The 25555-nt window shown below is 36.1% G+C and overlaps 1 protein-coding gene across 2 annotated transcripts in view; it reads left to right on the top strand.

Moving 5' to 3' along the window:
• Window positions 1-25555, top strand: part of LOC121449134 (vomeronasal type-2 receptor 116-like) — a 34412-nt gene that overhangs the window by 4842 nt on the left and 4015 nt on the right. The window contains exons 2-5 of one of the 2 annotated variants that reach the window (XM_041653363.1): window positions 9454-9745; window positions 9996-10793; window positions 12101-12328; window positions 18232-18355. In XM_041653363.1, the coding sequence (XP_041509297.1) occupies window positions 9454-9745; window positions 9996-10793; window positions 12101-12328; window positions 18232-18355 (1442 nt within the window). Of the gene's footprint in view, window positions 1-9453; window positions 9746-9993; window positions 10794-12100; window positions 12329-18231; window positions 18356-25555 lie in introns of both variants that reach the window. The other variant, XM_041653364.1, reaches the window with a different exon arrangement.

The raw sequence follows: 25555 nt of genomic DNA on the forward strand, positions 1-25555 counted from the left end.
TTGTGCTTTGATTCACTTCAGTACATGAACACATATTCATTTATGTAAATGGATGTTTTTCACTCTGTATGGGATATAGTTTTGTGCATCTATATGAATACATATGTTTCTATATTTCTGTATATCTATCTGTTTGTTTCTGGAAGCGATCATAAATTTGCCTATTTCAGTATCTTTCTGTATGGGTGCTTGTTTTGTATGTATCTTTCAGCCTGTTTGTTCAGTATAAGTGTCTTCATCTGTCTGTGTATATGTTCTTCATATGTATGTATATGTGCTTGCATATACAAATTTCTGTGTTGCTGTGTGTGTGTGTGTGTGTGTGTGTGTGTGTGTGCTGGTATATCTTAGTATGTGTTCTTAAAGATGTTCCTGTCATTGTTTCCCTGTGTGGTTGTTTATCCCTGTACTTATATCAGTACTTTGAGGATGACTGATTGTTAATTTGTATTTTTAACAGTCCAGAACTATATACCATATTTTTGTCAGATTTAACCTTTAATTATTTCAGCAAAGACAATGAGGCTAAAACTAAATATTAACAATATGAAACATTTTATAAGCATATATGTTTTATAACCTACTTTAGTATAGTTGACACTTTTGGTGACTATTACCTGGCATTGGTGGTTTTCTTTGTAGCTGTTTTTTTTCCCCCTTTGGGAGTCTAATCCCAGCTATTTCCAGTGGTAACTGACATTCTTGTATATCAATAAAGAACAGCATAAAACAGTTTTAACATTATCTATATCAAACAGATTCCAAACTTTTGGGAACCCGAATCTAATGACCAGAGCTCAGAGAAAAATTACAAGTACAAAACTTATAATTACCAAAGACTAATTTTTTAACAAAATAAGCATATGTATTTTTTAAAGAAATAACCATGACCTTTTAACAAGACAAACAAAGCTTTTTTTTTTTTTCAAATAAAGCTTTTTAAAACCAGAATTAACCGTTAAACATTTAGGTACAAGAAATAATAGGAAACATCTTTTGGCCCTTTATAATTTTATTTTTTAATTTATTTTTTATTGTTTTAGACAGAAATTTTTAGACAAACATTATTATTATTATTTTAGTCTTTTGTCTTTTTTGTTTTTTGGACCTTCTTAGACAATATGTAAATTTTTATCAGTCTTTTTTTGTGATTTTATTTAGCAGAACATTGCATCAAACAAAAGCAGAAATATCTATCTTAATTAAAGGTGATAAGTATTTGTAACCCATATATTTTTTTCCCTGTGGAAACAAAAGCATTTTTAAACAATGTATCTTTTGACATTTACTTTAAAATCAACATTTTTTAAAGTTACGCGTTGGTATAATTGAAAACTTCTTATAAGCAGTATCAGGACAGGAAAGGGTTAAGATGGGAAACTGCAGTCCAGCAGAAGAGACCTTGAGTGTTATCACACTGAAGAACTTGGCTCAGAAAAGAAAAGAGGGGGCAGCAGCAGTGGGCACAGTGTCCTTGACTGTCAATGCTTTTTTAAAAAAGTTTTTTGTTAACTTTTTTTTTGACCATGATCTCAGATTTTTTTTTTGTTTTGTTTTACATTAGCATAGTTTTTTTAATTGCAAGCGGTCAATTCCCTGCCACCCTTGTGCAGGTCCCTCTCTCTTGCCTAAGGCGAAGACTCTCAAGATACAGAGAGAGAACAAGGAAGAGGGGGCTGCCCTGTTCTGTTGCAGCCGGCCTCTCTCAATCTCTAGCTCCACCGCCTGCCTTTTGAAGAGGCATTTCTCTGCCCTCAGCAGGGTGAGTGATGATTTTGCCACCTGCTCCATCTCAGGTGTCCTTGCTCCCTGGCCTTAGAGCCCCCAGCCCCCACCCAGATCCTCTGCCACTTTGCATTTCCTGCAGTCTCAAGGCTTAGCTCTCAGCACCCAGACCTGGCTCAGGGTTAGGGATATAGACCCTAGATGGGCTGCTGTCAAGTCATTTGTATTTTGCATTTAAGTTTTGTCTTATTTTTTTTTAGTACTCGTCAGTTTAGTCTTAAACATAATAAACAAAGAGACAACAGTTTTCTGGAACTCCAGGGGATCATCATGCACCCAATATAGTGGCCCCAAAGACATTCCAAGTCACAGGCATGTACTCCCCACCCTCTCTTCGCCCAGTTCCTTTTGGGCACTCTCCAAGATTTTGCCTCTCTCCTCTCCATCCCTAATGGCTGGGGGGAGGGTGCTGGGGCTCTATAGGAACCTGGAGGATAGAAGTCCAGAGAGAAAGAAAACAAAGCAACAATTACCATAACATAATATAAAAAGACTTTGACAAATTCCTGGGACAACATACATAGTGACATTTTCTCCAGCGGTGGGAGAAACCCAAACAGCTGTCTCTGTGGTAGCTGCAAATGACCCAGAGCCAGTAGAATGCCGGCTCCTGTCTAATGACTGGGGAGCAAAACTCCCTGTCTGGAAATGACCAGGAGCCAGAAAGGCCCCTGTCTGGAAATGGAAGACAAGGCATCCCTTACTTCTCCAGGGTCTCTGTACAAGTGTGTCCACTTCAGAGAAAACCTGTCAATACCAAAATCTCAAATCGGTCGACTGGTACAAAACCAAAGCACCAATAGTCAGACAGACAAGACAAAATGACAGAGACAGAGACAAGAGACAAAGAGCGCTCTCTCACGGGTAGATGCTAATAAACTTCCGGACTTCCATCATCCTGGTGGAATCTCTGGGGTTCCCGGCCAATGCACCATATGTTGTGCCCAGATTATGACCCCCAGAGAGAGACCACCAGAGAGGCCCAGACTATTATAAGCAAGGTTTAATCAGCATAATACGGACTTTTGCTCCCTTCCATTCTGTTAAGTCAGCTTTTTCCTTGTTTTTAGATCAAGGTTCTTGAGTTAGGCCATCTTTATCAGCCTGTACCAGTAGCTGAGCTAAGTGACCTTGTGCTTGGAATCTCCTGGGTGGGAGAGGGGAAGGCCACTATCTTCCTGGGAAAACATTCTGCTAGGAAATTTCTTCTTGCCCATTTTGAGAATAAGGGGTGAGGGTCCCACACTCACTCCTGCAAAATATTTATATTTAATTCTGAACTGGTAGTAGCCAACTATTATCTCTGACTCAACACAAACTAGATAGTCAATCTCAGCCACAATGAATGTTAGTTGATATTTTAAATGCAACCAAAATATCATAAATATAAGTCTTTCACTTACGTTATAGAGTAACCCAGAGATATTTTTGACTATCATAAATTTCTGACTATCAAAAAAGGTGCCATTTCCTTTATTTTTCTTAGTCTTGTTGGCATTTGTTTATGGGAGGTCTACCAGTGTGTTTAGTACCACTTTAGGTATCGATCATCTGTAGAAATTCTGTCCTAGAATTTTTAGAATCACATATATATGCTATTATAACTTTTGCAAATACCTATACATTAAGTTCTTCCTATTTTGTAATCTCCTGATCTCCTTTGGCAGTCTTACTGCTCTTGGTATATCTTCAAATACTATATGGAATAGATTTAGAGTCAAAATCTATTGGCAGCCTTGACCTGATCCAGATTTTAGTGAGAAAGTTGTGAGTTTCTTTCCATTTAGTTTGATGTTGACCCTGGAACTTCTGTAAATTGCTTTTATTATGTTAAGGTATATCACTGGTATTTCTACTTTCATATTTTATCATGAAGGGTTGCTTGATTTTGTCACAGGTATTGTAGCATCTAATGGGATTATCATGTAGTATTTTTCTTTTTGATTATTTACATGGTGTACTTATTGATGGATTTTCTTATGGTGAACCACCCCATACTCTCTGGGGAAAAATGTACTTGGTCATAATGGATAATATTTTCGATGTGTTCTTCGATTCAATTATATATTTGTGTTCCTAATGGGAAATCATTTGTAATTTTTTCATAGTTGAATTATTTGTGGTTTGTATGTCAGATGACTATGGCTTCATAAAATGAAGTTGGGAATATTATTTCTGCTTATAATTTATGAAATAATTTAAAGAAACCTGGTGTTAGCTTATACTGAAATATCTGGTAGAATTCTGCCCTAAAACCATCTGGCTTTGGGCTTTATTTGGTTGGGAGACTATTAAAGACTGCTAGTATTTCCTTAGGGATCATAGTAGTATTTCAGTTGCTTATCTGATCTTGATTTAGCTTGGTAAATCTATTGAGAAATTATCCATTTCTTTTAGATTTTCCACTTTTGTTAATTGCAAGCTTTTAAAGTATGATGTAATGATTATTAATATTTCCTTGATGTCCATTATTATGTCTCTCCTTTAAATTCTGATTTTGTAAATTTGGATATACTCTCTATCATTGAGTTAGTTTGGATAAGGGTTTGTCTATCATGTTGATTTTTTCAGAAAACCAATTCTTAGTTTCATTGACTCTTTTTATTGTCCTCTTTTATTTCTCTTATTGTATACAAACATTAGGTTGATTATTTCCTGTGTTTACTCATCTTGAATGTCCTTACTTCTTTTTGTCCTAGTGTATTCAAGTGTGTATTAAACTGCTAGTATGAGATCTTTCCAGTTTTTTGTAAAATAATCCTATTTTTTGATAAATGAACTTTTTTTTACAACTGTTGTCACTTTGTCTCATAAATTTGGGTGTATGTTTTAATTATACTTATTTAATTCTAGGAAGCCTTTAATTTCATTATTCCTGTGTTGATTCCCTAGTAAATCATTTGAGAGTTGCTTGTTTTCCGTAAGTGTGAAAGCTTTCTGTTTTTCTCTTATTGTTGATATTAAGATTCGATCTGTAGTAGTCTGACCGGATTCATGGGGTTATTACAGTTTTCTTGCATCTGTTGAGACGTGGTTTGTGACTGATTATGTAGTCTGTTTTGGAGAAAGTTCCATGAGGTCCTGAAAAGAGGAAATATTCATTTGTGCTTGGGTTCAGCGTTCTGTAGATATTTGTTAGGTCCTTTCATTAATAAAATCTGTGATCTGGTGTAATTTTTTTTTTTGCTTTGCTTTTGTCTGGATGACCTGTCCTTTGGAGAGTGTGAGATATTGAGATCTCCCACTCTCAATGGATGAATGACAATGTATGATTTTAAGCTTTAGTTATGTTTCTTTTACAAATATGAGACCCCTTGCATTTAGAGCACAGATGTTAAGAATGAAATGTTATCTTTATGGATTACTCCTATGTTGAAAATATAATATCCTTTATCATCTCCTTTGATTAATTTGGGCTTAAAGTATATTTTTCTAGATGTTGGGAAGACTTTGGTTTTTTGTTTTCTGGGTCATTTTTCTTATTATTTTCCATTTATTAACTCTGAGATATAACTATCTTTGATTCTGAGAATTTATTGTCATTTCTAGAAGGATGGATACTCTTTCCATATTCATTCCTTTAGTCTGTGTCTTTTTGTTTTGAAGCTGAAATCACTGTTATATCAATGGGTCATAAGTTTGAGCCCCATGTTGGGCACCAGATGAAGGTGTAAGTCACAAAACAATCCCACACCAGTTTTGAATTATGATTAATAAAAGGGTTATTTATTTACAGGGAAACACTTACAGATCACCATCCTAGACAACAGCCCTCTGCACAACCAGGAAAGGAGTCTAGCAGTCAGAAGCAGAGCCAGAAGGGGCTACTGCTGCTTTTTAAAGTGAAAGAGACCACACCCAAGTGGGCTGGTATTTTAAAGGCTATTGGCTGAAGGAGCGGAAGGAGCTCCCGCAGCACAGATGCTTGTGTCTGTAGTTCCTGTTTGCTTACCTAGATTTTCCATTTCCAAAATTACCTCATTTTGTGTTTGCTATATTGTTTCTATTACCTTTTTAGTTCTTGAACAGTTTTATTCATTTCTTTCAACTGATTTTTTCCTATGCTTTCTTTAAGGGATTTATTCATTTTCTACATTTTTTGTTTGTACTTTCTTCAATTTCTTTCAGAGATTAATTAATTTCCTCTTTAAAGTCCTTAATTATCTGCATAAAGTTGGCCATAAGGTGCTTCAGCTGTGCTGGAACAGTCATGCTTGCTTAGTAAGATAGCTAGCTTTGGCAGGGACGTATTGCCCCAGCTCTTGTTGAATGTATATTTACACTGATGTTTAGGCATCTGAGTTTTTTGTTATTAGAGGCCTAAGTGATTATTTATTAATTTATCTTCTTTGGATATGTGTTTTCTTCTTTTGTTTCTGTTTTCTCTTTTGTCATCTGACCAGTGAGCCCTGAGAATCTTTATGGCATCTCCACTTAAGTTAGTGGATGAATGTCTGGAGGCCAGATTGGTCACTGTTCCACCAGTGGGACTCTCCCTATGTTGTGGCTGGAGTACTTCAATGCATAGGTGTTTGGGATTGTGGATATAGTGGGAGGCACCAAAATGTGGTATACAATAGAGTTAGGCCCCCAATGTCAACCTCTAACAGTTCTGTGTATTTGCTGGTGGATAATGAATCTCTTACAGTGTTGTTCAGCTGGAGCACCTGTGATCTGGAGGGCTGGAGATGAGGAATAATAGCGATGGGACATGGACAGGGCTGGAGGTTCAAGGTTGGATGGTCTACCTAGAATTCTAAAGGCCATTGTGGTCTCTGGTAGAGGTAGGAGACTCTGCCGAAGTGGGGACTGGGACAATGTAGAAAGGGGGATAAAAAACAGGTGATAGAATGAGCTGGCACAGAAAGAGCGAGAGATTTGCAGAGTTCAATATGAAAGTGTCCTACCTGGACTCATGTTGGTAGCCATGTTCCCAGGTACACCAATGTAGAATTGACTTGAATAACTGACTTGTTTTGCCACTGATATTTTATCTTTGGTGATTTAGTCATTTGCCAATTAATTGTTAATTAACCCAGAGAAGGGTTCCATAATGTTCAAAACACGTGTGGCAACAGTAAAACTTTTCTAAATAGGCAATAAGCAAAAACTAAGTAAAAATTAAAATAAAAGTAATCTGATGCTTTTTACAGTGTTTACCAAGTTGCATCATGGGACTGTGATACAGCCTATGTTGTAAACATACATCAAGCGTATTTTACATCTCCAAATTACACAACTGGAAGTTGAGTGAAGAATGGACTCTCGACCTTGTTCCATCATATATAGCCCTCTTCTTTACAGCTTTCATAGCACAGTAGCAGGTATTGACTTGTCAAATGAAACCCCATTCTGTGTCATTTAGCGTCATTATAAGTGGTACAAGTAAATGGCCATAGAGTACAATAAGCTGATGAACATACATTAATATGTAGGTCTTAATGCATGTTTTAGTTCAACTAATATTTGTGGCACAACTATCTGCAGAAAATTTTCACATAGATATATAGTAATTCTCTTAGATGCTCTGCACATGAGAATGGAAATAGACCAGTCCATTGTGAAGATCATATGTGTTCCTATTTGTCCACATATCACTTATTTTTAATTTATTTATTTATTAAAGATTTCTGTCTCTTCCCCGCCACCGCCTCTCATTTCCCTCCCCCTCCCACAATTAAGTCCCCCCACTCAGCCCGCAAAAGCAATCAGGGATCCCTGTCCTGTGGGAAGTCCAAGGAACCCCCACCTCCATCCAGGATGCTCCACATATCACTTTTACACAAGTACAATCACTCTCCTTTGATTTCAAATTCCATTTCTTCACTCTTTCTTCAGTAAAGAAGGGATTATTTATTCTTTACTAAAGAGAGATATGTTTGAATTTTTTGAATTGAATAAAAGATATGTTTGAATTTTTTGAATTGAATAAAATATATGTTTGAATTCTTTGAAAAGTAAGGCTGCCACATCCCTTGTCACTTGCCTAAGTTTCACCTGTGGTATGTGATACTTGGTAACACTTGAGAATGGAAAGAGAGGAGTTACCTGCTAACTCTTTTTTGTCATTACTTAAGAAACATATGTCTTCTCTCTTTGTATTTTTTTTATTTTCTAACACTTATAACCCATTTACCTCTTATTTTTGCTTTGATAAATTTTAATAATTATAACTGCATATTTTATGAATGTGAACACTGTAAGACATTTTGATTTTGTGAATTGTTGAGAGCTGTTATCAAACATAACACTTTAGTTCACCGGGTCACTCTAAGTATACAAGAGATTGATACTTCTTAATGTTTAGTGTGCAGGAATTAGTTTTTGAGTTTCACAAGCTCTATTCAAAAATTCTTGTGTTTTTCTAAAATTTTAAATGGTGCATTTTCTGTGTGATAATAAAGAATATTTTAAAATTATTTTTAAAATGTACAAGTAAATACATAAAGACATCAGAGTGGTACAGTTTCTAGGTAGGAAACATACTATATTTAACTCTGAGTGAATCAGTCAGAATGAAGAGGTATGATTGATAGTTACTGGTCAGATAATATGAAATGAATAGAAAGAGACAGAAGTTGTTATTCTTTCCAAAACATAAAAACAAATTGGTATTATTCACTCCCACCTTACCTGTTACCCATTTTTTTTACTACAAAACTTCCTCAAAAACATTTTTCTTACATTTTATAAAGATGTTATACAGCTATATACAAATTTATTTAGGATGCTATTTTTGTGTTACTATAACTGGAAAGGTAGTCAAAGCTGTTTTGTAGAAGAAAAAGTATGTTGGTAAGATATACGCAGTATGAATATATAACATGTCTGTATAATTACAAAATAGGTGAACAATATTGGAGAGCTAGCAAATGGCTTTAATCTCTACAGTAAGAACCTGGAACTGGTGTATTTCTGTAAATTTGAGGCCAGTCTAGTCCATAGAAAAAGCAAAGTAACATTTGAAACTTTGAAATCTATTTCCTGTTTATGGACTTTATAAGCATTAATCCTGTTGATACACATTGGTGAACACATATATACAACTTTACTAAACACATCTCTGGTATTTGAATTTATTTAAAAAATAAATCTTTAGAAATATTTTACCCCTGTATTAGATAAAGCAGAGTGAACAAAGAACAACATATGGGGGTATGTGTTAACTATAAAGCCCTTTGATTATGAAGAATTGGAAGCACTAGAGTGAAATGTTGCCTAGACCATTGTGTACTCCTCAGGCATTATTTGACCGCCTTAGCCAATTCAGATAATTTCATAAGAAATACTCATTAGCTCACATTTCACATGAATTTTTCATATTGTTCGATGATTTCAAATGAATACATAAGTAATTTTACTGTTTGGTCAAAACCTCTGCCATTGTCTTTACCTTTAGTGTAAGCACTCAAATACCAGAAATAGACAACACATTATTTTGAAAGATGCAAATGATCCATCTTACTTATGGCATATGCATTGTGATGAGCTTTGAAAGTTTTTGCAAGATTGAAGCTTCTTATGTCATTCCAATCTCACAGCATAGGCAATGTGTTTTAGTATTTGGGGGTGGTTGGGAATACTGTCCAGTTCAGGATAGTTCTTTTTTTTACTACTCAGGATCATCTGTAGATCTCTGTCCATACTTATTGTCATACCCTTTTACAGAACAACAGCTGAACACAACCAGTTTGCATTGGCCTTAGCTTTTTCCATGGATGAAGTCAATAGGAACCCTGGTCTTTTATCAAACACATCATTAGTATTTGATTTTCAAGAAGGTGGTTGTAAGCCTGTGTCACACTTAAACAGTCTCATGCATCTTTATAAAGAAAATCCTTATATTCTTCCGAATTATTCCTGTCAAAAAGAGCCTATGTGTATAATAGTGCTTTCAGGACCAGACTGGGCAACATCTGCGATGTTAGGCACAGTCCTAAACTTCTACGAATCTCTACAGGTGAGATTTTGTGTTGCAGGTTTGCAAGAAATTCTGATTTCATTGTTACAATTTCTAGACGCTAAGAAGATTGTGAGGAGGATACTAGCTTCATACTTTTGTTAAACAGTGTTGTTTAAGGTTACTATTCAGAGACTTGTTGATGAGGGAAGAAGTAACAGGTAATAGGGTTTTAAGAAACTCTTTGCTGAAAGTGCGTTTGTAAGCTCTTAAAAGTGCATGCTATCTCATGTTGCTTCCTGTGCCCTAGGTCCTTCACCTTACCTATGGGCCTTTCCATCCCATCCTGAGCAATCATGAACAATTTCCCTCTCTGTATCAGATGGCCCCTAAAGACACATCTCTAGCCATTGCCATGGTGTCATTGATGCTTCAATTCAACTGGAACTGGATTGGACTGGCCATCTCAGACAATGATCAGGGTATTCAATTTCTCTCACACTTGAGGAGAGAGATGGAAAAAAATACAGTTTGCTTTGCCTTTGTGAATATGATTCCAGTCGAAATGCATTTATTCCAGTCAAGAGCTGAAGTTTATTATAACCAAATCATGACATCATCCACAAATGTGGTTGTCATTTATGGTGACACAGACAGTACTCTAGCTGTGAGCTTTAGAAGGTGGCAATCTTTAGGTATACAAAGAATATGGGTCACCACCTCACAGTGGGATGTCATCACAAGTAAGAGAGACTTTCAACTTAATTCATCCCATGGTACACTAGCTTTTGCACACCACCATGCTGAGATTTCTAGCTTTAAAATTTTTGTCCAGACATTGAACCCTCTCAAATACACAGATGAATACCTGGCAAGTCTGGAGTGGATGAACTTGAACTGCAAACTCTCAGATTCTAAGTGTAAGACCTTGAGGAATTGTTTATCCAATGCCTCACTGCAATGGCTAAAGGTACAGACTTTAGACATGGCCTTTAGTGATGACAGTTATGACATATATAATGCAGTGTATGCTGTGGCCCATGCTCTCCATGAGATGTTTCTTCAACAAGCGGATAATTGGAAAGGATATTATGCTCATTGTTTGAAGGTAGTGTTTCTTCTTTTGGATGAAATTTGATGTCATAGTCTTTAAGCATCTGTCAAATGCCCAAATTTACTTGTTTAAAAATATTTTATAAAATAGAAAGATTCTTGAATTTTTTCTGGTAATAATATAAATTTAGAGGTTGGTATGAATCTTAATGCAAAAACAATGGTGTGAAAGAAACAATTTATCAAGCGAGATGACTTATTTTTGTTACAGAGCACCTAAATATCATGACACCTGTTCTAATACTGTAAACTTAACAGTTCTTCCTCATTAATCCTGTCCATGATGAGAAAATGGATCCTTGCTCATTTATTGTGGTAATAAGTGTATGAGATGGTTTTTGCAAGTTTTCTGAACTGCTTTATTCCTGTGTTAGGCTCTGCCGATCTCATTTCACCTTCTGAGTGAGAGTAGTTACATAGTAAAGAGTACTTATTCTTCAGTTCAGGACATCCATGTGTATCTATGAATGTGAATGGATGGTTCTCACTGTGTGTGTGTTTCTGTGTATCTGTGTGTATATCTGTGTTGCTCTGTACATATGTATTCTTGTCTATCTTCATATCTATCTCTCTGTGTTACCTAGTATAAATTTGTCTTTTGTCAATGTCTTTCTGTATGGTTGTTTGTTTCTGTAAACATTTTCTTGTTTGTTTTTCAGTGCATGTGTTTACTTTTATCTATCTGTGTGTTGTGTATTGCATGCACATGTGTGTAAATCTGTTTCTCTCTCACTGTGTGTGTATGTGTGTGTATCTGTCTGTCTGTCTTTCTGTAAATTTATCTTGGGATATGAACATAAATCTGTCTATGTCAATATCTCTGTGTGGGTCTTTCTATCTGTGTATATCTTTCTGTGTGTATTTGTTCATGAGTGTGTACATGTGTACATTGGATTGTGTATGTGTTTTTGCAGGTTTCTGTTTCTATGTATCTATTTTGGTGCATATGTCTATGTGTGACTTTATTTTCATGCAGGTGTCAAAGCTTAAATGTGTGTATGAAATGTAGTTTTATTGTGTATGTCTATATGGATGTGAGTCTTCTAAATGTCTCTCTCACTCTCTGTGTGTATTTTCATGTCAATGTTTGGTGTCTGCATATATGTCTGTGTTTTTGTTTGGTAGTTTCCCATGAAATAACTTAAATTCTAGGAACTTTATGATAATTTTATTGGTGCACTTGATTTATTGATGATTGTTCCCTGGAAAACTTCAATAATATTGACTTTAAGATGAACTCAGAATACATTTTCTGACTTCAAGAAAGAGCAAATACACTATAGAATGGTGTGTCTCTTTCAGCTGCATTCCTTTCTGAAGAAAACAAGCTTCATTAATCCAGTTGGGGACAGAGTGAATATGAACCAGAAAGAAAACCTTCAGGAAGAGTATGACATTTTTCAGATTTGGAATTTTCCATATGGTCTTGGACTTAAGATAAAGATAGGAGAGTTTAGCACATATTTTCCACACGGTAAACAGCTGCATTTATATGAAGACATGATAGAACAGTCAACAGGAAGTAGACAGGTGGGTCTGACCTAACTGTATTCATTTCCATTGTACAGTAGTAACATTGTCAATGGGTCCATTTGTGCCTAATTTGTAACCTAGTGCAAAAAAATAGATTTTAAAATAGGGAATGTTTATTTTTTGATTTGAGGTGTTTTCAATTATTAGAGGATTTCAGACATGCATACAGTGAATTCTTATTATTCTAGAATATATTTATTTTGGAATAAACTTCTTTTTACCACTGTTCTATATTATTTCCTGTAAAGTGAGCCATATTCTCTTGTGGCCATTCTAATTACTACATAGTGATTTTTGTCTTTTCTGTTAAACCTTTAATAAAGATACTAAAAGACTATGATAATTGTAAGAGGGAGCAAAGAAAACACATGCGAATCATTATTTTTTATTATATAATATGCTTTAAGCATTTTTACCAACAGGTTAAATTGCCAGCGTCTCTAACGGTACAGTAAGATGACATTTGTATGACCCCTTTAGATAACCTATGAATTATAATTTTGTTCTTTCTCTCATTTTTCTTTTAAATAGGTTTGGGTGTTTTGTGTGTACAAACGTCTGTGCAAAACTGCTATATGTGGTACATATGAATGCAACACAATGATTTGGATACCTGGGACGTGGAGACAGCTTAGTGGCCAACTAAAAACCAAATCAGGGCCTTAGACATGAGCAGCAATTGTTATTTACAGCTCTATCATTTCTCCAGCACTGAAATATATCCTGTTAAGGAAATCACTCATTAGAGGAACTTTACTTGATCCCATAAATTCTTTTATATTTTCACTCACACAAAGAAGTATGTGTCCAGTTCCCTTATCTGTGTAGGAAGAACATATTGTTAGTAAAAGAAATGGCTCTTGAACATTTATAAATAATGACTTCCATTATGGGTCTAAGAATTGTTATAATTGTGAATTCTTACGTGACGGGTTTTAAGGTATCCAATTCAAGTTTCTCCAGTATAAAGTGACTTGAAATATCAAGGTGATAGGTTCAGAAAAGTCTTCAGGCTTAATCTAAAATTATGTCTCAAGTATCCAAGATAGTATAAATTCTACAAAATATTCCTCCTTAAAGTAAGGAGGATATTTACTCCCTGAGTGTGTAGCTATTGAACTATATATCCATTAAGGGAGCAGAAATTATTTTTCAAGTGTGCTCTGACCAAGTCTCACTTGACCATTACAAAATGTCCCCTGAGGCTAAACAGAAGATTACGAACATGAAAACCAGTGCTCTACTCCCAGAATTGAAAAACAAATGAACAAAAATTTAAAGACATCAAAGCAATACAACTCCAATGTTATAGTCATAGGCTAAAATAAGATTATTCTTAATGACATATTAAAAAGGGAATTCAAAGAATTATTATAGCAATATTTCCAAATACCAAAGAGGACACAAATCCTCCAGGAGAAGTCAATGAAATCATTAAAATTTGAATGTTATAAGGAGCCGAGTGAGCATGTGACAAATATTTTCTAAAAGGTACAAAAATAATGAAAAAATTAAACTAAAATATGTAAAGACCAAACAAATACAATTAAAATTATAGAGAGAAATCTCACAAAGGGAATATTTCAAGTTGAAGCAGGATTTCTTTAGGAGAGAGGATTAGAGAGTCATAGAGGCAGAGAGAGAGACAGGGACAGATACATTCCATAAGTTCTGTTACTCTAGAGAACCATAACTAATACAGAGACAGATCAATGCTCAATGATGTCTATAAACTATAGGAATTCATAACCACACTGACAGTACTATAGAAGACACTTGAAGAACCCCTACACACTAAAAAGTAAGGTGAATAAAAGTGGTCAAGAGAGACAAATAGAACACCATATGGAAAAACAGTTGGTATAAAATTATTAAATATAAACCCAGAATTGGTGACATGTATCTTTAATCCCAGCACTCAGGAGGCAGAGGCAGGAAGACCTCTGTTAGTTAAGACCAGCTTGGTCTACAAGAACTATTTATAGGACAGGCTCCAAAGCTACAGAGAAACCCTTTCTCAAAAACAAACAAACAAAAAGTATCAAACATAACAATCTCAAAAGTGAAAAATAATTAGCAAATAATTCTCAAAAACAAATGTTAACCTTCTCATTCTCTAATCATAGTAAACAAGCAAAAAGATTGGTTTAAAAAAATCAACATTAATTTTGGCCTCTTAAAACAAATGCCAATTGCAAACATGAAGAGATATTTTCTATAAATATGATGGAAAGGGATTTTGTGGAAATCGAACACAATATAAAAATGAGAGACTAAACATTTTGATAGGAATGGATTGAAAATTCTCAACTAAAGACTAAAAGATGTAGCTCAACAACACAACAGAAAGATCTGTTGGAATGATAAACATAACTTCATTCAAGGGTTACAAAGATGGTTCAAAATATGCAAATAAGTTAAGTAAATGTGGCACAGAAATATACTGATGTATAAGACTGCATAATTATCCATATATGTACAGAAAGCACTCTTGACAGCATTCAACATTCATTCAGAGTTAAAATTTAAAACAAACAAAATCCTGACAAAATAGAAGAAACACATCTTGATTTAATAATGGTTTTTTTTTTTTGTAGTTACTGATTTTTTTCCAGCCTGATCATATTAAAAAGTTTTTTTCATATGGCAGTCATATTTACTAGATTGTGCTACATGAAGAGAAACAGAAAGAATTTCCAATAAAAGCATAAGTGAGGCATGTGTATGTGGTTGGTGTAGAAGGTCCTTCTGTTTGTGTGCTGCTTTCATTGGTTGAAAACAAAAACTGCCTTGGCCTTTTGATAGGGCAGCACTTAGGTAGGCAGAGTAGACAGAACTGAATTCTGGGAGGAAGAAAGCAGAGTCAGATGGAGAGCCGCCATGGAGATGCCATGAATCTCCAGCCTGAGATGGATGTAGGTTAGAATCTTGCTGGTAAGCCACAGTCACATGGTGATACACAGATTTAATAGAAATGGGTTAATCAAGATGTGAGAGTTACCCAATAAGAGGCTAGAGCTAATGGGCCAGTCAGAAATTTAATTAATATAATTTCTATGTAGTTATTTTGGGTGTAAGCTAGCAGGGTGGCCAGGACCAAAAGCAAGCCCTCTCACACAACATGTGGTGGTAAATATCTTTAAGTAAAACTATTGGGAGACAGAAGTAGACAAAATCCTGTTTCTTTTGGACAGTCTGGCCTGCATAGCAAGTCCAAGTGATTTAGGGTTGCATATAGAGACTCTGGCTCAAGAGAAATGAGCAGAAATTAAAAAAGGATATAAATTTTCTCTGTTCTTCTAGAAAAGAATCTTTAATATCTTACTAAGTATAAAAACAAAATGCTAAGCATTAAATACAATAAAAAGGGAAGAAATGTACCATCTGTTAGCATAAACATTCAATTCCAGCATTCAGGAGGCATGCAAGGCAGATGTCTGTGTAATAAAAGACTCAAAATCTTTATTTAGGGATTTGAGATCTAGTAACACTATCTTTCGAGACCCTGTTTCAATAAAAGAATAAAAAGAGAAGATTTGTAGTTAATTATGTTGTGGAATATATTTAAGAGCCCATGTATAATAGAATGAAGATGGATGCTAGAAGGAAGTCCCACACTAGCTCAGAATTGAGTATAATAAAGGATTATTTATTTAGGAGTAGACTCACAGATAAAACAGCCCTCTTCAGGAAAGAAGAACAGGAACCAAATCCAGCAGTGAGAAGAGAGAGCAAGCACATGTTTTATATCAACATTTATAGTATAAAAGGCCACACCCAAGTTGGTTGGTAACTTAAAGGTTACTGGCTGGAGGAGTTCCTACTCCAGGAGACACTGATTTTTGACACAGAACTAAATACTGAAGAATGAAGAGTGAGCACCCAAAAATCAGAAGCAATCTAAAGCTGTATATAGATCACTATCCCCAGACCCAAAAAGATGAATATGGGATGTACTCGCTCATAATTGGTTTCTAGCCATAAATAAGGGCCACGGAGTCTACAATAGGTGAACCCAAAGAAGCTAAGTAAGAAGGTGAACCCAAGGAAAAACATATAGTTATCCTCTTGGCTAAGGGAAGTAGACCAAATTGCCAGGGAGAAAATTGGGATCTTGGGGGTGGGGTGGGATGGAGGTAAGGGGAGATGGGGAGAGAAAAGGTAGAAGGGAAGGAGGGGGGACTTGGGGAAACAGGAGAATTGGGATAAAGGAAAGGTGGATAGGGGAGCACGGAACCACAATTCTTAGTTAAGGGAGCCACTTTAGGGTGGGCAAGAGACTTGACCCTAGAGGGGCTCCCAAGTGCCCAAGATGAGGTTCCCAGTTAGTTCCTTGGGCAGCTGAGGATTGGGAACCTGAAATGACCCTATCCTAGAGCAATACTGACGAATATCTTGCATATCATCATAGAACCTTCATCTGGTGATGGATAGAGATAGAGACAGAGACCCACACAGGAGCACTGGACTGAGCTCCCAAGGTCCCAATGAGGAGCAGAAGGAGGGAGAACATGAGCAAAGAAGTCGGGACCACGAGGCGTGTACCCACCCACTGAGACAGTGGAGCTGATCTACTGGGAGCTCACCAAGGCCAGCTGGACTGTGACCGAAAAAGCATGGGATAAAACCGGACTCTCTGAACATGGCGAACAATGAGGGCTGATGAGACGCCAAGGACAATGGCACGGGGTTTTGATCCTACTTAATGTGCTGGCTTTGTGGGAGCCTAGCCAGTTTGGATGTTCACCTTCCTAGATATGGATGGAGGGGGGAGGACCTAGGACTTACCACAGGGCAGGGAACCCGGACTGCTCTGTGGTCTGGAGAGGGAGGGGGAGAGGAGTGGGGGGAGGGGGAGAAGGGTGGGAGGAGGGGGAGAAGGGTGGGAGGAGGGGGAGGGAAATGGGAGGCTGGGAGGAGGTGGAAACTTGTTTTTTGTTTATGTTTTTTTTCTTCTTTTCTCAATAAAAAAAAGTTTTTTGTTTTAAACTTTAATAAATTCTTTAATTAACTTTAATAAACCTAACTTTTCTTCATGTTCCCCAAGTATTTGCAACCTTTCTAAAGCACATTGATGTCAGGAAACACCCCAACTTTCAGCTCGATACACATCAGTTCAACACTTTCTCACCACAATTGCACCGTGCCCTTCCTACTTAGCTGTATTTTCTTAATATTCTATTTGTCATGCTTTGCAGTGGTATATTTGGAGTTTATGTGTTCCATCTGACATTTGAAGAGATATTCCCCTTGTTGCAGATGTCCGTTCATCCTAGCTTTTTGTGCTATTACTGTGATCAAACACTGACCATAATCAAATTGAGGAGGAGGTTTGATTTGGCTCATGAGCTACAGGAAAGGGATGACATAACAGGAATCTAGAGATTGCTCCTAAATCATACACCCTGAAGGAACACTGCTTACTGTCTTTCTTTGCTTTAGTTCTCATACAGCCCTGCCTAGGGATAGCACTGACAACAATGAGTTGGCCAGTCCTACATCAATGACCCACTAATAAAATGCTTAAGTATTTTGACAGCAGGCTAGTTTAATAGAGAGAAATACTTTAGTTAATTTTCTTTCTAACTTTTTGATGTACTTTGTGTCAAGGTGATGAAAATTAAGTATAAAAATCAGTTTGCAAGCTATAAAATGTTTGCCTACAGAAAAAAAAACCCATATTCTTCTTTCTAAATTTCTAGGATTGGGAAGCTATTCAACTTTACATCAGTTTATGTCTATACAATCATATGATTGGCATTATAAAATATATTAAGTTTAATCTGGTCACTCTTTTGGTGTATATTAAATAAGTTTATTGATATTACAGCATGACAAAATAATATAGTTATAGAAGGAGTAGGTAAAACTGATACCAACTTGTGTCTTATTTTCTTCAGATGCCACACTCTGTGTGCAGTGCTGATTGTGGTCCTGGATTCAGAAAAATCTGGCAGCAGGGAATGGCAGCCTGCTGTTTTGATTGCAGCCCCTGCCCACAAAATGAAGTTTCTAATGAAACAAGTGAGTGCTTGCTGCTGAGATAAATCCTTCACATATATCATCCTCTGTGAAATACACAGGGTTGAGCAAATGAACTTAAAAAGTCACTGCAGAAATAAAATATATGACTATCCTCTGTTAGTTTTATAGAACTATAATCATTAACAATTTTAATTTAAGTAGCACATTATGTCATACACCTTTTACTTTAAGTAACACATCACAGCATACATCTTCAACTCATTGTAAATACACGGTAGGCTTCCTTTCCTCAACGAAACAGTTTTGGTAATCAAAGTACAGTATGAGCGAATTAAAGACCTTGTATACAAGGTCTTACATGATCCCCACACTGCCAATTTACTCAGGAGATTCTATTTTTTTTCTATTTTCTATGTAGATTAGATCCATGTATATCTCTTTTAGGGTCCTCTTTGTTGTCTAAGGTGTCATCATTGTCTTTGATCTTGGCCATTCTTACAGGTGCAAGATGGAATCTCAGAGTTGTTTTGATTTCCATTTCTCTGAGGCCTAAGGATGCTGAACATTTCCTTAAGGGTCTTTCAGTCATTTTAGATTTATCTGTTGAGAGTTCTCTGTTTAGGTCTGTACCCAATTTTTATTGCATTATTTTTTCTTTGATGACAAATTTCTTGAGTTCTTTGAATATTTTGGAAATTAGCCTTCTGTCCAATGTGGGGTTGGTGAAGATCTTATCCAATTCTGTAGGTTGTCATTTTGTCTTGTTGACCATGCCCTTTCCATTATAGAAGCTTCTCAGTTTTAGGAGGTCCCTAAACATTGTTTCTCTCAGTGTGTGTGTGCTACTGGTGTTATATTTAAAAAGTAGTCTCTTGTGCTAATGTGTGAAACTGTACTTCCCACATACTGCTCTTTGAGGTTCAGTGTAGTGGGTTTTATGTTGACGTCTTTGATCCATTTGGATTTGAGTTTTGTGCATGGTGATACATGTGGATATATTTTCATTCTTCTACATGTTTATATCCAGTTATGCCAGCACCATTTGTTGAATATACATTCTTTTTTTTCATTTTTTTTGCTTCTTTGTCAAAAATCAAGTGTTCACGGATTGATATCTTGGTCTTTGATTCGGTTCCATTGGCCTTCCTGTAAGTTATTATGCCAATACCAGGCTGTTTTCATTACTGTCGCTCTGTAGGAGAGTTTGAAGTCAGGGACTGTGATGCCCCCAAAAGTTCCTTTATTATACAGGATTGTTTTTGCTATTCTGGGTTTTTTGCTTCATAATATGAAGTTGTGTTCTTTCAAGGTCTGTGAAGAATTCTGCTGGGATTTTGAAAGGCATTGCACTGAATCTGTAGATTGCTTTTTGTGAGATTGTCATTTTTACTATGTTAATTCTACTTACCCAAGATCATGGGAAATCTTTTCATTTTCTGGTGTCTTCCTCAATTTCTTTCTTCAAAGATTTAAAGTTCTTGTCATTCAGATCTTCCACTTGTTTGGTTACAGTTACTCCAAGATATTTTACATTATTTGTGGTTATTGTGAAGGGTTGTTTCTCTAATTTTTTTTATCAGCCCATTTATCATCTGTGTAAAGACTGCTACTGATATGTCCATGTTAATCTTGTATCCTGCTAGATTACTGAAGGTGTTTCTGAGTTGTAGAATTTCCTGGATAGACTTTTTGTGATCACTTATGTAAACTATGATATGATCATTTAATAGTTAGCCTTTCACCACTTCTATTTCAATTTGTATCACCTTTAATTCTTTCTGTTGTCTCAGTGTTCTTGCTAAAACCTCAAGTACTCTATTGAATAGATATGGAGAGAGTGTACAACCTTGTCTGTTTTCTGACGTGTGATTAATTTGGGTTTCTGCACATTTATGTTATTGTATGTGTTTTTCCATTCTTTGGAATTTGTTGCTGTGAGATCATCTATGGTCTGTGTTTTTGTAGATGTAGGTAACTTCCTTGTGCTGGAATTTTCCTTCTAGTACTTTATGTAGGGCTGGGATTATGGCTAGGTATTATTTAAATCTGATTCTGTCAGGGAATTTTTTGTTTTGTCCATCTATGGTGGTTGAAAGTTTTGCTGGGTATAGTAGTCTGGGCTGGCATCCATGGTCATAACATCTTAATATCTGCATAATGCTTGACTGAGACCATCTGGCTTTCATTGTTTCCATAGGGAAATCAGGTGTCATTCTGATAAATCTACCTTTATATCTTACTTGACCTTTTCTTTGATGTTCTTAATATTAAATATTATTTCTTTATTCTGGATGTGTAGTGCTTTGATTATTATATGGTGAGGGGACTTTTTATTCTAGTCTATTTGGTGTTCTATAAGCTTCTTTTATCTTCATATGCATACCTTTCTTTAGGTTGAAAAAGTTTCCTTCTATGATTTTGTTGAATATACTCTTTGTGTTTTTAAGTTGGACTTCTCTTTATTCTATTTTTATTATTCTTAGATTTGGTCTTTTTGTCATGTCCCATATTTCCTGGATATTTTACGTTAAGCTTTTGTTAAATTAAATGTTTTCTTTGACCAATGAGCCTATTTCATCTATTGTATCTTCAGCACTTGAGATTTCTCTCTTCCATCTCTTGTATTCTGCTGTTCATGCTTGCATTTGTGATTCTTGATCATTTCACATATTTTCCATATCCAGAATTCTCTGTTTGTGTTTTCTTTATTGTCTCCATTTTAGTTTTCAAGTCTTGAATAATTTCTTTAATTTTTTTATTGTTATTTCTTGGTTTTATTAAGGATTTACAGATTTCTTCTGACTTTTTCCTCCATTTTTAAAGAAAACTTTTTATTTCCTCTTTAATGGCCTCAAACATTCTCCTAAAGTTATATATTGGGTCATTTTCTTCTGTTTCATCTATATTGGTGTGTTCAAGTCTTGGTGCATTAGAGCCACTAGTTTTTGTTGGTGTCATATTGCTTTTTGTGGTGCTGTGTGTTCTTAACTTGCCTACCCATCTTTTCCTCTGATTGATGTAGTTCTGACTGTGTTTCTGGTGATCAATCTTCCAGGTGCCAGTAGATTCAAGGCCCAGATGGTTGATCCTTGTGATGTAGTAAGGGTGACAGTTGGAGTTACTCAGGAAGTTTCTCAGTGTTCCAGAGGTCAATTGGGTCTCCCCATGGTCACTCTGTATTCCTAATTGTCATTTGTTATTTTTTTGTTTTTGTTTTTTTTTGTTTGTTTGTTTGTTTGTTTTTCGAGACAGGGTTTCTCTGTGGCTTTGGAGGCTGTCCTGGAACTAGCTCCTGTAGACCAGGCTGGTCTCAAACTCACAGAGATCCGCCTGTCTCTGCCTCCCGAGTGCTGGGATTAAAGGCGTGCACCACCACGTTGGTCCTGTGGAGGTCAGTTGCTTGGGCCTGCTCCCGCTGAGGTTGCTGGCTTGGACCTAGTCCAATTTTTCAAAGGAAAAAAATGGGATTTGAAAACTAAAGAAGGGTGGATTCGTATTGGCACATAATGTAGACAATATGGGGTTCTATAAAAAGTATTTTTACATACAGCACATGGTTAATAATGTCAAATAGTAGAAGATTAAGATGGTTTCCTATGAAAGCAACTAGCCACACTTATCCAAATGGTGTTTTTATTACACGGTTCATATTAGTCAAATGATTATTTGTTTAAAGTTGGTTATATAATACATAGTTGGCAACTAGATAAATTTTTCTCTCCTATTGCCTGTCATTCTATATAATGAAAGCCCTTTAAGGTCATTTAGGGGTTGTAAGATGGTACAAAAGTTAAATTTCTTGCTACTAAAGACGAAAATAAACTTCTCCCCAGGATCCATAAGTAGAAAGGGCTCGTGTTCTGATTTCTATGCATTCACACATACAACAAACTCTAAATTAATAAAAATAAGCTCTAACAAAATTGTGTTGCATATGAAAAAATATGAGAATGAAGGATATTTACAACTATAAAACTACAATAGTGGGGCTGGAGAGATGGCTCAGAGGTTAAGAGCATTGCCTGCTCTTCCAAAGGTCCTAAGTTCAATTCCCAGCAACCACATGGTGGCTCACAACCATCTGTAATGGGGTCTGTTGCCCTCTTCTGGCCTGCAGACATACAGACAGAATATTGTATACATAATAAATAAATATAAAAAACTACGATAGTTATACAAAAATATTTTTAAAGACCTGGATGGAGGTGGGGGTTCCTTGGACTTCCCACAGGATAGGGAACCCTGATTGCTTTTCGGGCTGGGGGGGGGACTTATTTGGGGGAGGGGGAGGGAAATGGGAGGCGGTGGCGGGGAAGGGACAGAAATCTTTAATAAATAAATAAATTAAAAAAAAAATATTTTTAGCATTTGATCTTTATTAATCTTTTTCTTTTTTAATTTACTATTTTTTTAAAAAAAATTCTTTTTTCATTATGCATACCAATACATGATCCCACTCCCTCTCCTCCTACCATTTCCTCTACATACCCTCCCACCCCACTACCATACAGTTCTCAGAAAAGGTAAGGAACCATGTTTACGGAAGGACCAAGGCTTCCCCAACTATATCTAGGCTGATCAAGGTATCATCTAACAAGAATAGGTAACCAAAAAGCCAATAAGTGCAGTAGAAATAAATCCTGATACCACTGCAAGTGGCCCCTCCTTTTTCCCCAGCCATGCAACTGTCAACCACATTCAGAAGGACTAGTTCGTTCCTATGCTTGTTCCTTCTCAGTCTGGCTGTAGTAGGTGAGTTCTCATTAACTCAAACTGTTTCAGTGGGTATACCCATCATTGTCATGGTCATGGCCTCTTTTCTCATATTCCCATACATTCTACTCTTCAACTGGACCTTGGGAGCTCAGTTCAGTGCTCTGATGTAGGTCTCTGCCTCTGTTTCCATCAGTTGCTAGATGAAGGTTCTATGGTGATATTTAACATATTTGTCAGTCTGACTACATGTCAAGTCAAGATTGGACCCTCTCTCCTATATTTCTTAGGGTCTTAGCTGGAGTCATCCTTGTGGATTCCTGGGAATTTCTCTAGAGTCAGGTTTCTCGATAACACTACAATGGCTCCCTCAATTAAGATATCTCTTTTCTTTCTCATTTCTCTGTCCTTCCTTTTTCTCAAAGATCCCATTCCCTCAAGTTTTCCTAACTCCCCCTCTTCTCCCTTCCTCTTCCCATTCCACCCTCCCTTCTCCCCCAACCCCCATACTCCCAATTTTGTCAAACAATCTTGTCTATTTCCACTTTCCAGGTGGATCTATATATGTTTTTCTTAGGGTTCAACTTATTACTTAGCCTCTCAAGGCTGAATGTCCTTTGTTTATAGCTAATATCAAATTATGAGTTAGTACATACCATATTCATCTTTTTGGGTCTGGATTACCTCATTCAGGATAGTGTTTTCTAATTCAATCCATTTGCATGCAAAACTAAAGATGTCATTTTTTTATCTCTGAGTAGTACTCTAATGTGTAAATGTGGCACATTTTCTTTATCCATTCTTCAGTTGAAGGGCATCTAGGTTGCTTCCAAGTTCTGACTATTACAAATAATGCTGCTATGAACATAGTTGAACAAATACTTTTGTTCTATGATTGAGCATCTTTTGGTTATATGCCCAAGAATAGTATGCTGGATCTTGAGGTAGTTTGATTCCCAGTTATCTAAGAACCTCCATACTAATTTCCAAAGCAGTTTACAAGTTTACATTACCACCAGCAGTGGAAGAGTGTTCCCCTTACTCCACATCATCTCCAGCATAAGCTATCATTAGTGATTTTGATCTTAGCCATTCTGACAGGTGTAAGATGGTATTTTAGAGTGATTTTGATTTGTATTTCCCTGATGGCTAAGGATGTTGAAAATTTCCTTAACTATCTTTTGGCCATTTGAGATTCTTCTGTTAAGAATTCTTTCTTTAGTTCTGCACCCCATTTTAATTGGGTTATTTAGAATTTTGATTTGTAATTTTTTTGAGTTCTTTATATAGACGATCTTTTCCCATTCAGTAGGCTGCCTTTTTGTTTTGTTGACTATTCCTTTGCTTTACTGAAACTTCTCAGTTTCAGGAGGTCCCATTTATTTTTTTTAAATATTTATTATTTATTATGTATACAATAGTCTGTCTGTGTGTATGCCAAAGGCCAGAAGAGGGCACCAGACCTTATTACAGATGGTTGTGAGCCACCATGTGGTTGCTGGGAATTGAACTCAGGACCTTTGGAAGAGCAGGCAATGCTCTTAACCACTGAGCCATCTCTCCAGCCCCCGAGGTCCCATTTATTTATTGTTACCTTAGTATCTGTGCTCCTGGGGTTATATTTAGGAAGTGGTGTCTTGTGCCAATGCATTGAAGACTACTTCCCACTTTGTTTTCTATCAGGTTTAGTGTGGTCAGATTTATCCAGGTCTTTAATCCATTTGTACTTGAGTTTTATATATGGTGATAGATATGGATCTATTTTCTTTCTTCTACATGATGATATTCCAGCATTATTTGTTGAAGATACTTTTTTTTCATTGTATAATTTTAGCTTCTCTGTCAAAATCAAGTGTTCATAGATATGTGGATTAATATCCGGGTCTTCAGGTCAATTCCACTGGTCAACCTCACTGTTTTTATGCCATCACCAAGCTGTTTTTATTACTGTAGATCTGTAATAGAGAAATGTCAGGGATGGTAATATCTCTGGAAGTTACTTTATTGTACAGGATTGTTTTGGCTATCCTGGGTTTTTTGTTTTTCCATATAAAGTTGATTATTGTTCTTTCAGGGTCTGTAAAGAATGATATTGTGATTTTAATGGAGATTGCATTGAATTTGTAGATTGTTTTGGTGTAATTGTCATTTTTACTATGTTGATCCTACCTATCCAAGAGCATGGGAAATCTTTCCATTTTCTATTATCTTCTTTTCTTCAATTTCTTTCTTCAAAGACTTAAAGTTCTTGTCAAATAGGTCTCTCACTTCTTTGATTAGAGTTACCCCCAAGATATTTTTATGTTATTTGTGGCTATTGTGAAAGTTGATATTTCTCTGATTTTTCTCTTAGCTTTATTATCATTTGTATATAGGAGGGCTGCTGATTTTTTTGAGCTGATCTTTTATCCTGCCACATCACTGAAGGTATTTATCAGCTGTAGGTGTTCTTTGCTAGAGATTTAGGGGTCCCTTATTTATACTATCATCTGCAAATAATGAAAGTTTGACTTCTTCCTTTTCAAA

Source organism: Microtus oregoni, unplaced genomic scaffold (assembly GCF_018167655.1).
Source record: "Microtus oregoni isolate MIOR12 unplaced genomic scaffold, Mior012 000006F_ref0000085, whole genome shotgun sequence".
Taxonomy (NCBI): Eukaryota; Metazoa; Chordata; class Mammalia; order Rodentia; family Cricetidae; genus Microtus; species Microtus oregoni.